The 14,054-nt window shown below is 45.8% G+C and overlaps 1 protein-coding gene across 1 annotated transcript; it reads right to left on the bottom strand.

Annotated features, from left to right (window-relative positions):
• Positions 1 to 802: 802 nt before the first annotated feature.
• ptpn23a (protein tyrosine phosphatase, non-receptor type 23, a) lies at positions 803 to 13,985 on the bottom strand. Its single transcript, XM_088999058.1, has 24 exons — positions 13,779 to 13,985; positions 11,704 to 11,778; positions 11,494 to 11,621; positions 10,583 to 10,659; positions 9,429 to 9,478; positions 9,135 to 9,266; positions 8,988 to 9,068; positions 8,778 to 8,909; positions 8,660 to 8,707; positions 7,708 to 7,764; positions 7,587 to 7,645; positions 7,425 to 7,504; positions 6,948 to 7,062; positions 6,811 to 6,876; positions 6,593 to 6,738; positions 6,110 to 6,421; positions 5,875 to 6,029; positions 5,413 to 5,744; positions 2,814 to 5,334; positions 2,518 to 2,702; positions 2,337 to 2,441; positions 1,667 to 1,805; positions 1,489 to 1,602; positions 803 to 1,347 (listed from the first exon to the last, which is right to left on the bottom strand). The coding sequence occupies exons 1-24, from the start codon at positions 13,860 to 13,862 to the stop codon at positions 820 to 822; spliced, it is 5,721 nt and encodes a 1,906-aa protein (XP_088855184.1). The 5' UTR covers positions 13,863 to 13,985; the 3' UTR covers positions 803 to 819.
• Positions 13,986 to 14,054: the final 69 nt, after the last annotated feature.

Here is a 14,054-nt window from a genome sequence, read left to right as displayed (position 1 = left end):
ACATCGTCATTTTTTGCGCAAAAAACGCCTCACTATAGATGGTTGTTTTTCGGCTAAAAACGCCTTACTATACATGGTCGTTTTTTCCGCTTAAAAACGCCTTACTATACATGGTCGTTTTTTTAACCTAAAAACGCCTTACGACCCATGCTTTTTTTTCGGCTAAAAACGCCTTACTATACATGGTCGTTATTTCGGTTAAAAACGCCTTATTATACATGGTCGTTTTTTCGGCTAAAAAAGGCCTTACTATACATGCCGTTTTTTCGGCTAAAAAGGCCTTACTATACATGGTCGTTTTTTTGGCTAAAAACGCCTTACTATACATGGTCGTTTTTTTGGCTAAAAACGCCTTACTATACATGGTCGTTTTTTTTGGCTAAAAACGCCTTACTATACATGGTCGGTTTTTTTCGGTTAAAAACGCCTTACTATACATCGTCGTTTTTTTTTCGGTTAAAAACGCCTTACTATACATGGTCGTTTTTTCGGCTAAAAACGCCTTACTATTGGTCAAGAACGCAGCAGTGAGGAGAGGTGTTTTAAACCAGAGGTCCCCAACCCCCGGGCCGCGGACCGGTACCGGTCCGTGAGCCATTTGGTACCGGGCCGCGCAGAAAGAATAAATGACATAATTTCTGTTTTATTTATTATCTGAGTCGCTTGGATGAGACATGACATCTAAATCAGTTTATTTATAATTATTAGTCAAACCTTTAAATATTTACAGTCACGTGATTAGTCACATTAAAGCGCCCCCATGTGGATAATGATGGTGGTGCATGCATTTTTTTTTTGGGGGGGGGGGGGGTCCTTGTTTTAGGGTTTGTTGAGGCTCCACAGAGGGTCCAGACCGCTAAGTGGGTCGGTGCTCTCAGCCCCCAAAGTCCCATGGAGACCCTGGCCCTCCACTGGCTGCAGAAAGCTCTGCTTGGTCACCCGTTGTTTGGCACCACCGCCTCCACCGCCATCCATGGAGAAGGCTTCAGGGGCCAGCGAGGCAAGCAGCTCCAAAGATGAGGTCGGCGGCGGGGTGGGCGTCTCAGGTGGCAGTGAGGCCGCATCAAGGCTGTTGGGCGGCGGAGGGGACGGAATGGTAGTGGGCGAACTGGGGACTGACGAGGGTGACCCGGGTGAGGCCGCGAAAGCGACTGGCTCCATGGTAGGGAGGGGATCTGTGGGCGAGTGGATGGACGGCGAAAAGGAGAGGGGTGGGTCATCGTCATCATCTAGGTCCAGGTCACCTGGGGTTGGTACGCTGAGCTTGGCGATGGTAGCCTGGATGGAACTGATGGGCAGGTCACCACCGAGAACTAAGTCCTGTTGGGACTCCTGGCGGGAGTATGACTGCAAACAAAGACCAAGGGTCAACATGGCAACGATTGTTGGAAACACGCCACCCAGACAAGAACCTCCTTTTTGGAATAGATCATGACAAACATCACCGTGTAAGACATTTTGCTCGTCTCAATGTTTAATCGTGGTCACCTTGGAGACAGTCGAAGCGGTATTCCTGCTGAAGGTGGCCACGGAGACACCATGTTGGAGCAAGATCTGCTCGGCGTGTTTCGCCACAGCCTCATAGCAGAACTTGAGATGCAACTGAAAGACAAGAAAGGTGCTTAAGGGTAACTGCAGCCAGCGGGCAGTGGCGTTGGCATCACACCTTCTCTTGTAGCATGTTCTTTCTCTGCTGCCGCATTTTCCTGACTAGGGCACGTAGGTCGGCAATGCCGTTCCCAGCCTCCAGCTCCTGAACCGCGGCATACAAAAGACAGAAGGCCCCAGTGCGACCCACGCCAGAACTACAGAACGGTGAGATACAGACAAAGAAAGCAGGTTCTGGATAACATTGGGTAATGACTGCTCAAGTAAAACCAGTAGCCTGTTTACAAACAGTGATGTGATCAAATTTGGGACCAAGATCATTCCTGGGTACTCGAACATTAAACGGTGGACACATACCTTTTCTCAAGAGCAGTAGTTGTTCAGCAAACAGTTTTGCTCATGACTAGAAACTGACTTACATTCACTAGACTAGAACATTGGTAGTACTATTAACCTCTACTAGGTCTTGGAGGCTCTTGGGAATATAAATGTGTTCTCTTGGGAGGACAACCATCATTACTGGACTTGGGATGAGCACATTCACTGACCAAAACCATACTTTGGCTTGCTGCCTTCGCTCTAGGGACTCGGGACACTCGGGACACTCGGGACACTCTGGACTTGTACTTTCCATCTAGGAACTAAAACCTTCCGCTCTTGGGTCAACTCTAGAAGATCATGTATGTCTATAAATGAGTTATTGTTCTGGACTAGATTTGTAATCTGACCTGCAGTGGACCACTACAGGCATGTGCATGGGTCTCTGGTGCAGGTAGTGTCCATGGACCTCTTGGAGGAAGTGCAGTAGGTTGCTCTTGCTATCAGGAAGTCCCCTAGTGGACATGAAAGACAAGTATGTAAAAAAGAAACAACTAAAACAAGACAGGAAATGAAGTTGAGTGCTCGCACAGTTCTGGCCAGGAAGTAAACTGCAGGTGGACCACGGTACGCTTCAGGCTTTGCTCGTGGTACTGGAGGCAGATCATCCGCTCTATGTGGGTCGCCGTGGTCTTTTGTGTGGTCAGACTGATCTTGATGGGACCCTGAGATAACTGTTGGCCACGCTCGGTTGGGAAGTAGCGTGCCACTTTTCCCTACCAGGGCAGAAGTCATGTTGTCAAACAAAACTTGCATGTGAGATGTTTGGCACCAAGATTCCACCAGATGCTAACTAACGCAAACTAAGAAGTAATTATGGCAGTTACCTTCTCCACTTCTTGTTCCGAAACCAGCATGATCACCAAGGAGACCTTCTGCTCATAGACCATTAACCAGAAGTCGGCGGCGGTGCCGGTGAGTGGTGCCTGCGTGGCGATGATTTGTGGGCAAAACGGTGACAAGTCTTTGATGTAGCTGGCGTTGATGTAGTCGTCTTTGCCCGACTTCAGCAGCACACGGTTGAGATCGTAGGGCATGACGTCCTGATGTCGGTTCTTCATGGTGTAGCAGCGGGCGATGGCAATTGACAGCTGCCGGGCATCCTTCTCCTGCTGCTCCTGGAGCTCTTTCCAGTGTGCATCGAGAACTGATATCCCCATTTCACCGTCTGAAGGTTCCTCGAGGTACTCGAACTGCGCTCGGAAGTCTTCCAACTCAGTGTTGAGGCGAGCAACGACCTCCGGCGATTCGTACGGATCACCTTGGATCAGAAGAATGCCCTGGGAGTCTTTCTTGCGACGCTCCCCTTCCTGGGGGTCCGCTTTCGTGGGCTGGAGGACATTGGTGGGGGACTTGGTGCCGCCCGGTTGGCTTTCCGGACTGGAAGATAGAAGGTCGTGGTTACTAGAGCTCTGATGTTGGAAAAGAGAAGTGGAGGGAGGACAGATGGCAGAGAGACATGAAAGCGTTGGTGGAAGCGTTGCACCCATGTTGGGGGAAACAGTGGGTATCTGCTGGGGTGTCAGAGCAGAAGGTCCAGGTGTGGGAGATGTAGACTGTGCAGGTGACGGGGAGGGAGGATGGCTTGGCCGTCCTGGTTGACCTACCGGAGGACCTCCAGGACAGGGTTGGAGCATGTGCTGGGGAGGCATGAGAGGGTGTAAACTGTGTGGGCCAAGGGCAGGTGCTGGTAGTGGGGCACTTGTGGGCACATTAATCCCAGGAGTTGATGGGTACATTGAAGGCTGCGAGTGGGCAACACCATGAGAGGGTTGAGGCTGTTGGGGTGTGACGGACTGTGATGCCAGGGGCTGCAGAGGCATCATGGGTGGTCCTCCAGGATAGCTGTGACTGGGCATGGAGATGGGCGGTTGAGGCATGTTTTGAATGGGAGGATGTCCAGGGTGGAGGTGGTGCCGCGGGGCAAGAGGGTTAGTAGGGGTGTTGCCTATGGGAGCCATTTGAAGATGACCCTGAGGACCAGGAAGCAGATGAGCTTGTGACACAGGAGGCATCTGTGGGTGATGTGCGGGGTGGATTGTCTGGCTGGTCGGAGGAATAGGCCCTCGAGGGCCACCTTGCATTTGTGGATGGGGTCCCAGTGGCTGGGCACTGGGGGACATTGGAAGGTGTTGGTGAGGGAGGTAAGCTTGAGAAACAGGTGGGATGATCTGACATGCAGGTGGGAGCTGGAGAGGAGCATTACTGGGTTGCATCAGGCCCTGAGGTGGACTCTGCGTGGAGCCTGGCATCACCTGAGGGTGCTGCTGGGGGGCGTAGTTCTGGGCTTGGTAACCTTGGGGGAGCTGTGGGGGAGCTGTGTAGCCATTTTGTTGTGGTTGCCTATGACCAGGGAACATTTGGGGGTACTGTGGAGGTGTGACGGGCCTAGGAGCAACAATCTGCTGCGGAGGGGCACCAGGGTGTGCAGGGGGAACAAGCTGCGTTGGACCGCCAAGTTGTGGAGGGCGGCAAAGCTGTGGAGGGGTGACAAGCTGGGGCGGTGCGCCAGGCTGGGGAGGGGGACCTAGCGGTGGAGTGTTGTATCCATGTGGGTACCGCTGCATGGGAAGTTGAGGGGTCGGAAGGGTTCTCGGTCCAGCTTGGTAGCCTGAGGACAGGGGCTGCCCCAAGTGGGGTGGGTACTGATGTTGCAACTGCTTCTGTTGTGTCATTTGAGGCACAAACTGGGGGTAGGTCGCGGCGCCCATCTGTGAAGGTCCGGTGTAGGCAGGAGAAACTGAAGGTGGGACGGGGGCTCCTGTGTAGGCAGCAGAAACAGAGGGTGGGATAGGGTAGTGAGGTGTTGGCGTGTAGCTGGGTATAGGTGCTTCAATGGTGTTCACGGTGGTGGTGGTGGAGGGCCGGACTGTGGCAGGACAGACTGGGCCCACCTGGGGGGCATGATGTCTGTAAGCCGCCTGTTGTGGAGGCATCTGGGGGGCTATCTGAGGTCGACATGCCGAAGGTCCTGGTACGGGAAGTGTGCTAGATGTTGGAAAATTGGCAATCCGTGCCAGAAGTTCCGGTGGGGGGAGATTGGCTGGGAAGCGAGGAAGACCAACAGCTGAGTGACCAGGCCAGGGCAATGAGCTCCTGGCGCCAATGTTGGCACCCGCGGGAAGGAATGCTTCTGGACCGAGATGACGAGCTGCAGAAGTGGCGAGAGAAGGAATGTCTGGTGGGAGGCTGCGAAGCTCCTCCGGCTTGTCCTCTGATAAGGCGAGAATGGCGGCATTAATTTGGGCCAGCTCCGGATCCTCCAAACTGGAGTCTTCATCCTGAGATTTTGGTTTCAAAGAAGGCTTTGCTGCTGTGGGTCTAGATGGTGGATTCTTGTGGATCTCTCTACAAGGAGACCAGAGATAAGAATGTTAGTTTGAATTGTTTCAACCTATACAGAAAAGGAGAAAACTGAAAACCTACTTTTCAAGGAAGTGCTTCCTCGCCTTCAACCTGCTCTGACACAAAGTCTTGACCCTCTCCAGCAGACGTGAGGCTTTGGCCTCTAAGTCATCGTAGAAGTCCTTGCCCTCTTGCGACTTCTTCATCAGATCCTCATAAGCCTCGTATGAGCCCACCAGGCCCTCGACCATGCTGGTCCACTGCTGCTCCGTCTCACTCAGGCTTTTACGAACCGTTGCATACTGAACGTAGGTCTCAGTCAGAGCCTTCAAGATGTTTTCTTGGGCTGAAAGGTTCTGGTCAATGTAGACCTTCAACGGTTCATACTTCTTAAGGTGGTCCTCAAACACACCCTGAATGTACAAAGTGCAAAGTGCAAAGTTGTAGTAAGGAGTTACTGTGAGATTTGAAACTTTACTACTGGGTTCACACACCTTGTTTCTGGTTCAGCAGTTCAGAGAACATTGTCCCTATAATACATACCCTTATGTCGGCTTTCTCGGTGGTGACCAGAGTGCAAGTGATGTCGTCCTGCTCTATGAGGTCCCGGAGTTGTTTCTCCAAAGTGGCTCTCTGGTCCCTCATTTCTTGAACCTTCCCCAAGATGCGCTTCATGCACTGCAGCCCGGTCATATCCTCTGCTCATCACAGCACAACAGAGTTCCTTATTTTGATCAGAAAGAAGCGCAAACCAAAAAAACGATACTACAACTGATACCTTCACTAAGTTGCGGGCGAGGCAGGGTGTCTCTCAGACTCTCTAGTGGTCCCCCCAACAGACGGAGGTTGCTAATGTGCAAGTTCATGGCCCGGTGGAGTTCCGTGTTGGTGAAGCTGGCCTTCTCATGGGCCTCCATATATTTCTCTAGATCCCTACGGAACTCTGCTAGAAGCTGAACATGCGCTGCTGGGTGGGCCTCAACTGGGGCGCCGGATTCCGAAAGGGTCCGTTCGGCCACATCGTCGGACTCCAGAATGTCTCTGATCTCACGCAGAGACGACTCCACTTCGGTAAAGATGCCTGAGAGGACTGAGGCATAGAGCACAGAAAACTCGATATGGTCGGGTTTTTTTTTTCGTTTAAAAACGCTTTACGATACAAAATTGTTTTTGTCAGGTTTAAAAACTTTACAAACCCCTGGACCCATTCCGAGAACCACTGTTAAACACTATTCGTCTGGTTTACTGGCTCAAAACGGACCTTGCATGGACTGGATAAGACTTTTGACGGTGTCAGGACGCACGCTAAGAGCAGCGCACTTTGCCATCACGACCTGCGGAATGTGATTGTACATGTCGAGATTGTCAACTGACTCTGCCTCCACGTCCAGAGAGTCCATGAACTGTCTGCGGGGGAAGGAAGATGTTAGCTTAGCAATTAGCAACACTCTAGTTTTTTTCCACGTGCATGCTGCTCACTCCAGTACGTCGTTCTTGCTTTCGATCTTGGCCATGACGTCTCGCAGCAGCTTCGCTTTCTCCTCGCTGTAAACACAAACACAGTGTTGTTAGCTAGAGTGCTAACCTGCTGGTATGCTAACAGATACACTGTGTACCTATAGAGGGAGGCAGTTTCATGGGCTGCCATGGGGACCAGTTTGGCAAAGAGATCCGGTCCGGTGACACTGGGGTCCGTGGGATTGACGGGCAGAGCTTTGACCAGGGGGGCACCTGCACAGGTTAAATGACTTCATCACGTTTGACAATATCAATTGGAATGACCTTGGAGGATTGAATAAAGCAAACGTTTGATTTGAAAAAAAAAAATGTGTTTTTTTTTCTGGAAGAAGTTGTCGGCCACCCAGGCGGAGACGTTTTGTAAGTTGTACGCGACGTAAAAGTTGCACGCCCCCGGAATCCGGGCAGACGTTATTTCAGACACTGTGTATTGTATTGTATCAAACGAAAATGTCTTTTTTCACAGAAAAATCAGATTTTTGATCTTCAGAATGTTGCCACTTCACAGAAAAAGCATACAAAATCAATTTGTCGGCCAGCCCTATTAGCGCGTGATGCTAAGTGACTACTACTACCTTTGACGGATGCCAACGATTCCAAGGAAGGAATGGTCTCGTGATAGATGAAGTCATTTTCCTTTTTGGCAGAGTTGTATCTACAAATAAGGAAGTCAAAGTAAACTGGGAGAAAAAAAAAACATAAGACAAAACTAGTTTGGGGAAAGCGTCTTTTCTTACTTGCCACCAATGACATCCATGGTAAAATGCAGAGCTTCCTGCACGGTATCAGGCTGACCCTGGGTACACGGAAATGTTTTGTAAAACCAACGTCGGGATTCTGGTCTGAGAAATTCTGTACCTTTGCCAGCTTGATAGCCTCGGTCAGCTTGTCCAAGGCGCTCTGAAGGTATGCTAGCTGCGCACAAACAAGCACACAATAAGGATATGAAAGCCAAAGTCAGCTTGATTGTCAAATATGCGAATATGCATGACATACAGAACATATGAAATTACTGTCCTCTCGGACCCAGCGTGCAAGGCACTTATAATGACTTTGACAAAACATAATAAACATGAAAACACCAATTGATGAAGGTTTTTGCTTTGGAACTGCATACCTGCCAACTTTTGAAACCAGAAAAGCCTAGCTAGTAACATGCCGGGATCCAGAGGGTGCAGGCCCCGGTTCGGTCATATGTACACCGTAATTTCCGGACTACAGTGGTACCTCGTTTCTCGAACATAATTCGTTCCAGGACCCTGTTCGAAAAGCGATTTTTTTCAAACACCGAAAACCACCTTTTTGCTCCTGTCACTTGCGAGTTGACAGCGGTTGACTTCTTCATGTCATAAAGAGAGTACAGAAAGTGCTGAAGAATGAATGACTGACTCGCTGTGTCTTTGTGTTGTCATATAGGTAATGTTATGTATTTTTTTTGTTATTTTTTTACTTTGTTACTTCCGGGTTGAGTGAACACAAATATCCTGTGAATGTAAAGTGTCCTTGAGAGGCGCTTATAAATGAAATGTATTATTATGATTATTATTATTATTATTCAATAATCAAATTTGTACAGATGACGGCTGAAGAAACCTTCTCATCGATGGACCACTCCTGTACGACTGACAGCTTACACAGACGTATTATTATTATTATTATTATTATTATTATTATTATTATTATAACTGCTGCTGTGAAATGTAAATTTCTCCACTGCGAGACAAATTAGGGTACATCTAACCCAATCCAATTCCGGCAAAACCGGAGTAGTTGGCAGGTATTCAACTGTGTCGTGGGTGCGCGTGATTACCTGCTCGCCATACTTTTGCTGCTCCTCAGCTTGTTTGCCCATGTGGAACTGTGTGAGGAGTTAACAGTGAGCTGGCGTATAGGTCGGGAAGTCTCACGCAAATACAATTCACACTCACGTGCGCGATGGAAGCAAAGTAGTAGATCTTCATCTGCACCAGTTTTTTCCAGTCTTTCTGGATCTTTCCCAGCATGGAGGCCGTCTCAGAGTTCTCCAGAGCCCTGCAGGCCTCCTTGTAGTAATCCACTACCTGGCGGTGGGTCGTCACGGTTAGCCGTGATGTCATAATATTGGAATGATGTGACCAAGGGAAGGTGGATGCACTCACCTGAGCGCTGATACGGGCCACCAGGTAGCACTTCCTGTTGTCCAGCATGGATTTCTCCAGAAGACACTCCTGAGCTTGACCCTGACATTCACATTCACACACAAAACTTGAGCGTGTGGACTTGTGCACGCACACGTGTATACTTACCAGCATGAGGTTGATGTTGAGGTTGAGAATCTGGTGACACATGTCGACGCTGAAATTGTGACTGAAATGGTCACTCAGGTAGGAGAAGGCGCCCGCCGAGCACTGGAAGTGTGTGCATGACACTTTCATGCCCTGGAATCATAACAAAGTGCATGAGTGTGCGCACGTGTGTGTGTGTGCGTGTGTGTGTGTGTGTGTGTGTGTGTGTGTGTGTGTGTGTGTGTGTGTGTGTGTGTGTGTGTGTGTGTGTGTGTGTGTGTGCATGTGTGGTGAATGTGCTTCGATGCATCATACCTCCTCCGACACGCGGTTGTCCATGGCTCCCAACATAGAATGCAAAGCGCCTACAAGGTAACACATGTGACGTTTTTTTATTTAAATGACTCAACATGATTCAGACTTGATTTTACTCTCTGGTGCTTTCTCCTATCTTTGTGACTGCTTTATTTCTTGTATATGATAGCTGTCCATAGTAACCCTTTAAGACCTGAACCATCAAAGAATAGCCAGAAAATTCATCTTTTTGGCAGCTGAGATGTTATTTAACATTATTTGCTATCTATTAGCTGGCTGGCTAGCTATCTAGTTAGTTAGCTATTAGCTATCTAGCTATCTATTAGGTAAATATATATAGCTATCTAGCTATATATATTTATATATAGCTAGCTGGCTAACTATCTGGCTAGCTAGCTATTGGCTATCTATTAGCTAGCTAGCTAACTTTCTATCTATTTGAATTACTTCGGGGTTGAGTGAACGCTGGCGTGTGTGGCTGCCGCTGCTCACCCACACAAAAACCTATTCTGTGACTTTAAAGTGAACTTTATTGTTTTGAAAGGCGCTTGTAAATGAAATGTATTATTATTATTAACTGTTATTTAAAAATCCACATTTTTTAGTCTATCATGTTGTTTATGAAATATTTTTAGTATCACATTTGATATCATGGGCACTTTTGGCCACTTTTTTTAAGGTGGCATTTCAGTGATTAATTAGATGGAATGAGTCATCAAACCTGTGTGTGTTGGTATTTTAGTAAGCATAATGTAGATTATATTTGAAATGACAATTTTGGGGAAATCATATTTTAAAACTGGACAATCAAATTTGATACAGGCATTTTAAAATGATATAATTATAATATAAAGAATCAGTTACTTCATATGCAGTATTTCAATAAAGAAAACACTTATCTTTAAAAAAAAAATAGTATTTTGACGCTATTCTCAATGTAACTACCCAAAAATTAGCAATCATTTCCTGAAAAACGTATTCCTTGTTTACTTCAAGATGGCACCGCAAGGGTGGCTGCTATACAGCAGCTCCTTGTTTTGTTTTTGCTGCTGCTGTGAAATGTAAATTTCTCCACTCTGAGACAAATAAAGGCTCCTCTAAACTAATTTAATCTAATGTATATAAAGTAACCAACCAAAATGTATTTCACTCACCTAGATTATACAAAATACACGCCTGCTCATAGCAGATGTCATCATGGGTCACTGTTTTACCAGAGAAGATCTCAGTCCTGCACACACGCACCCATGAACGCACAGACACACACACAGAAATGTTTCACATTGTTTTATCAATGACTCAACTGTTGTTGCGTTGGTTTACTGAAATAACAGTGGTGCGTATGTTGAAAAGTTTCCTCTCTCCACTTCTTTTTATTTATCTAGCTGGCTATCTATCTGGCTATTTAGCTAACTACCTAGCTAGCTATCTATTAGCTATCTAGCTGACTACCTAGCTATTTGCTATCTATTCGCTACCTATTCCCTACCTATTCGCTAGCTATCTATTTGCTAGCTACCTATTCGCTACCAATTCGCTAGCTATCTATTGCTACCTATTCCCTACCAATTCGCTAGCTATCTATTCGCTGCCTAGCTACCGACCTACCTATTTATTAGATATCTATCTATCTATCTATCTATCTATCTATCTATCTATCTATCTATCTATCTATCTATCTATCTATCTATCTATCTATCTATCTATCTATCTATCTATCTATCTATCTATCTATCTATCTATCTATCTATCTATCTATCTATCATCTAGCTAGCTTTCTATCTATTTGACTTATTCTGGTTTAAGTGAACGCTGGCATATGTAGCTGCCACTGCTCACCCACTCAAAAATATGTTTAAATAAATTAAATGTCAGAAAAACATATCCTGTGACTGTAAACTGACCTCGAGTTTTGTGAGGCGCTTATAAATGAAATGTATTATTATTATTATTATTATTATTATTATTATTATTATTATTATTGTTATTATTATTATAACTGAAACAGTCTCTTGTTGTCTCGGGCGGAAAGGAAAATAGAAAAAAAATGTGGGTATGTGTATACCATGAAATGGGCACAGCTGCCTCCTGCCCTGTTGTCATGGGAATGCGACTTTGGAGGTAATGAAGCTGACCGAAGTACTTCCTCAACGTGCTGCAGCCTTCAAAGTCTCTGGTCACGTTCACGGCACTCTGACGAACACACAAACACGTTTCGATCGGTCTTTTCAATCGCCATTATACATGAGCACGTCACGTGGCAACTTGAACCGACCTGCCGCAGCGTCTCGAGTTTCTTCAGCTGCTCGTTGTAGTTGTCAGGATTCTCATTGTAGTTTTTGAGGATGTACTAGAAGACACATAACACAGGCAATATACAGGTAATACTCAGAAAATTAGAATATTGTGGAGAAGTTCATTCATTTAAGTAATTCAACTGAAAAGGTTAAATATATTATTTAGACTATTACAGTAAAGTCTCGTTATATCGATATCGGATATATCGATAGTCCCGGTTATATCGATACTATTTCTATGCACGCACAAAGAAAATTACATGCAAACAGGGTCGGATATATCGATAGTCCCGGTTATATCGATATTTTTTCGGACTCCCTTGAATATCGATATAACGAGACTTTACTGTATTTCAAGATTTTATTTGTTAGAATGTTGATTATGGCTTACAGCTTATGAAAACCACAAAATCAGAGTCTCAAAAAATTAGAATATCACATGACATAAACAGAAAAATGAGTTTAAATAAATTAAAATGTCAGCCATCATAAAAGTTTAATCGTTTTGTGTACTTAGAACTTGGTTGGGCCCCCATTTGCTTGAATAACTGCTTCAATGCGGCGTGGCTTGGATGATATCAGTCTGTGGCACTGCTCAGTTCACCACACTAACACTTCACAGGACATTCTCATAATAATGTCACAGAAAAATCGATAAATCAGATCAAAACAACAGCTTGAGTTATTACTAATTATTAGAAAGATGTCTTACCACAATATACATAACTATCTAATAATAATAATAATATATTTTATTTTATATTAAACAACATGCTTCGAAGTAGACACCGTGTACTTTTTGATCTTCTGGAAATGACATGATCCCAAATTTTGAACAAATTTGATTTTTTACGTTTTTTCCCCTTGCACTTTAATATCAAACTCAAACCATCCTTCATATGACACATGGACATGCATATGTATCAAATGGTCCTTGATTAAAGAGCTGCACATCCCTGACAGTCAACATTTGACTTAATCAGTGTTTCACAACCTCTATAGCGCAGTCACATTTTATATCAGGAAAACTAAAAGTAGACATCGAGTGGAAGGGCATTTCATTCGTCTGACTCTCATTAAATGTCTTTGGGGTTGATTGATGGGTCAATTAAATCAATGTTTACATTTTTTTTACAACGCAACGATGAGCTCTGACGAAATTTCTATTCCCTCTTGTATGCCCCCCTGCCCGTCTAAGCACGATTGGGGACAGGGCTTTCAGCTGCTCAGCCCCCGAAACTCTGGAACTCACTTCCTCCCAACATTCATAACATCGATTCTCTTCCCACCTTCAAATCCCATCTCAATACCCACCTATTTAAAATCGCATTTTCTGTGTAGCTCTTTCTCTTGTTTCTATTCATAACTGTATTGTATTTATTGTATTCTATTTGTGATTGTATTTTATTTACTATTGTACCTATGCTCGTCTGTGTCCTTGACAGCTTTGAAAGGCACTTAAAATAAAATGTATTATTATTATTAACAGTCTTTTGGTCAATTTTCAAAAAGTTCTGATGACGTGTTGATGCGTATCATCAAAACGAGGCAAGCAAAAGATAAAGAACTACCTACAAATAGAAAAAGAACGGAGATAAATGCTGAATTCATAATATTTTTGTTTCTGACGCGAGTGACTTTTTGCCACGGTCTGATCACCAAAAAAAATCATAGAGAATTTGGATTTTCATGCCCACTTGTTAGCTGCTGTCATGGCGTCGAGGCTTGAAGTCATATGACGTTTTTTAGGCCTGATTTAGACCCGGTCCACTTGTGTCCGCTAATTAGGCTCGTTAGCTTTTACGTTTACTGTCAGCTATTTACACCAAAGGCTCCGTCGAAGCGCTGAGCTAAAATGATGCTAACTATAGCAAAGAAAAGACAGGCTGATGCTAGCCAAGCAGTTCGGCCTTCTGGTAACTTCTCCCGGATGGTTAGCTTGACATGCTGCGGTGCTTGGCTCGGTTCCGGTCAAAGGTGTCTTGTTTACGGTCACTTTTGGGTCGAGTTGCTGCCCCCTCACTTGGTTGCTACGCGTCCCCGCCCAGCTCACCTGCCTGACGGCCGAGTTAAACTGGAAGTCTCCCGCTTCCTTCAGGTCCAGCCATATCATCGGCATGCGGGGGACCGCCTCCATCGCGGCGCCTTCAAGCCCGCGAGGATGTCACTTGGGGTCGGCTTGAGGTATCGGGAGTAGGCGGCTCGGTAAAACGCACTATGTTCTTTTCCCCAAACGACAGTGTCATGGATCCGTCCCCGCTTGAACCGGAAATACGTAGGCACTACGTCACGAGGAGCATGTCACCCATTGCATTGTGGAATATGTTGT

The sequence above is a fragment of the Hippocampus bargibanti genome, linkage group LG06 (assembly GCF_051943395.1).
Source record: "Hippocampus bargibanti isolate YZ-2025 linkage group LG06, ASM5194339v1, whole genome shotgun sequence".
Lineage (NCBI taxonomy): Eukaryota > Metazoa > Chordata > Actinopteri > Syngnathiformes > Syngnathidae > Hippocampus > Hippocampus bargibanti.
This window is presented reverse-complemented; position numbering and strand designations above follow the sequence as displayed.

Bases quoted from the DNA above. Each gene is read 5' to 3' on its own strand.
- ptpn23a (XM_088999058.1), bottom strand. From the start codon at position 13,862: ATGGAGGCGGTCCCCCGCATGCCGATGATATGGCTGGACCTGAAGGAA. The intron at 11,779-13,778 runs GTGAGCTGGGCG...TGTGTCTTCTAG, and splicing joins TTAACTCGGCCGTCAGGCAG to TACATCCTCAAAAACTACAA. The intron at 10,660-11,493 runs GTATACACATAC...GCGTGTGTGCAG, and splicing joins GCAGCTGTGCCCATTTCATG to GACTGAGATCTTCTCTGGTA.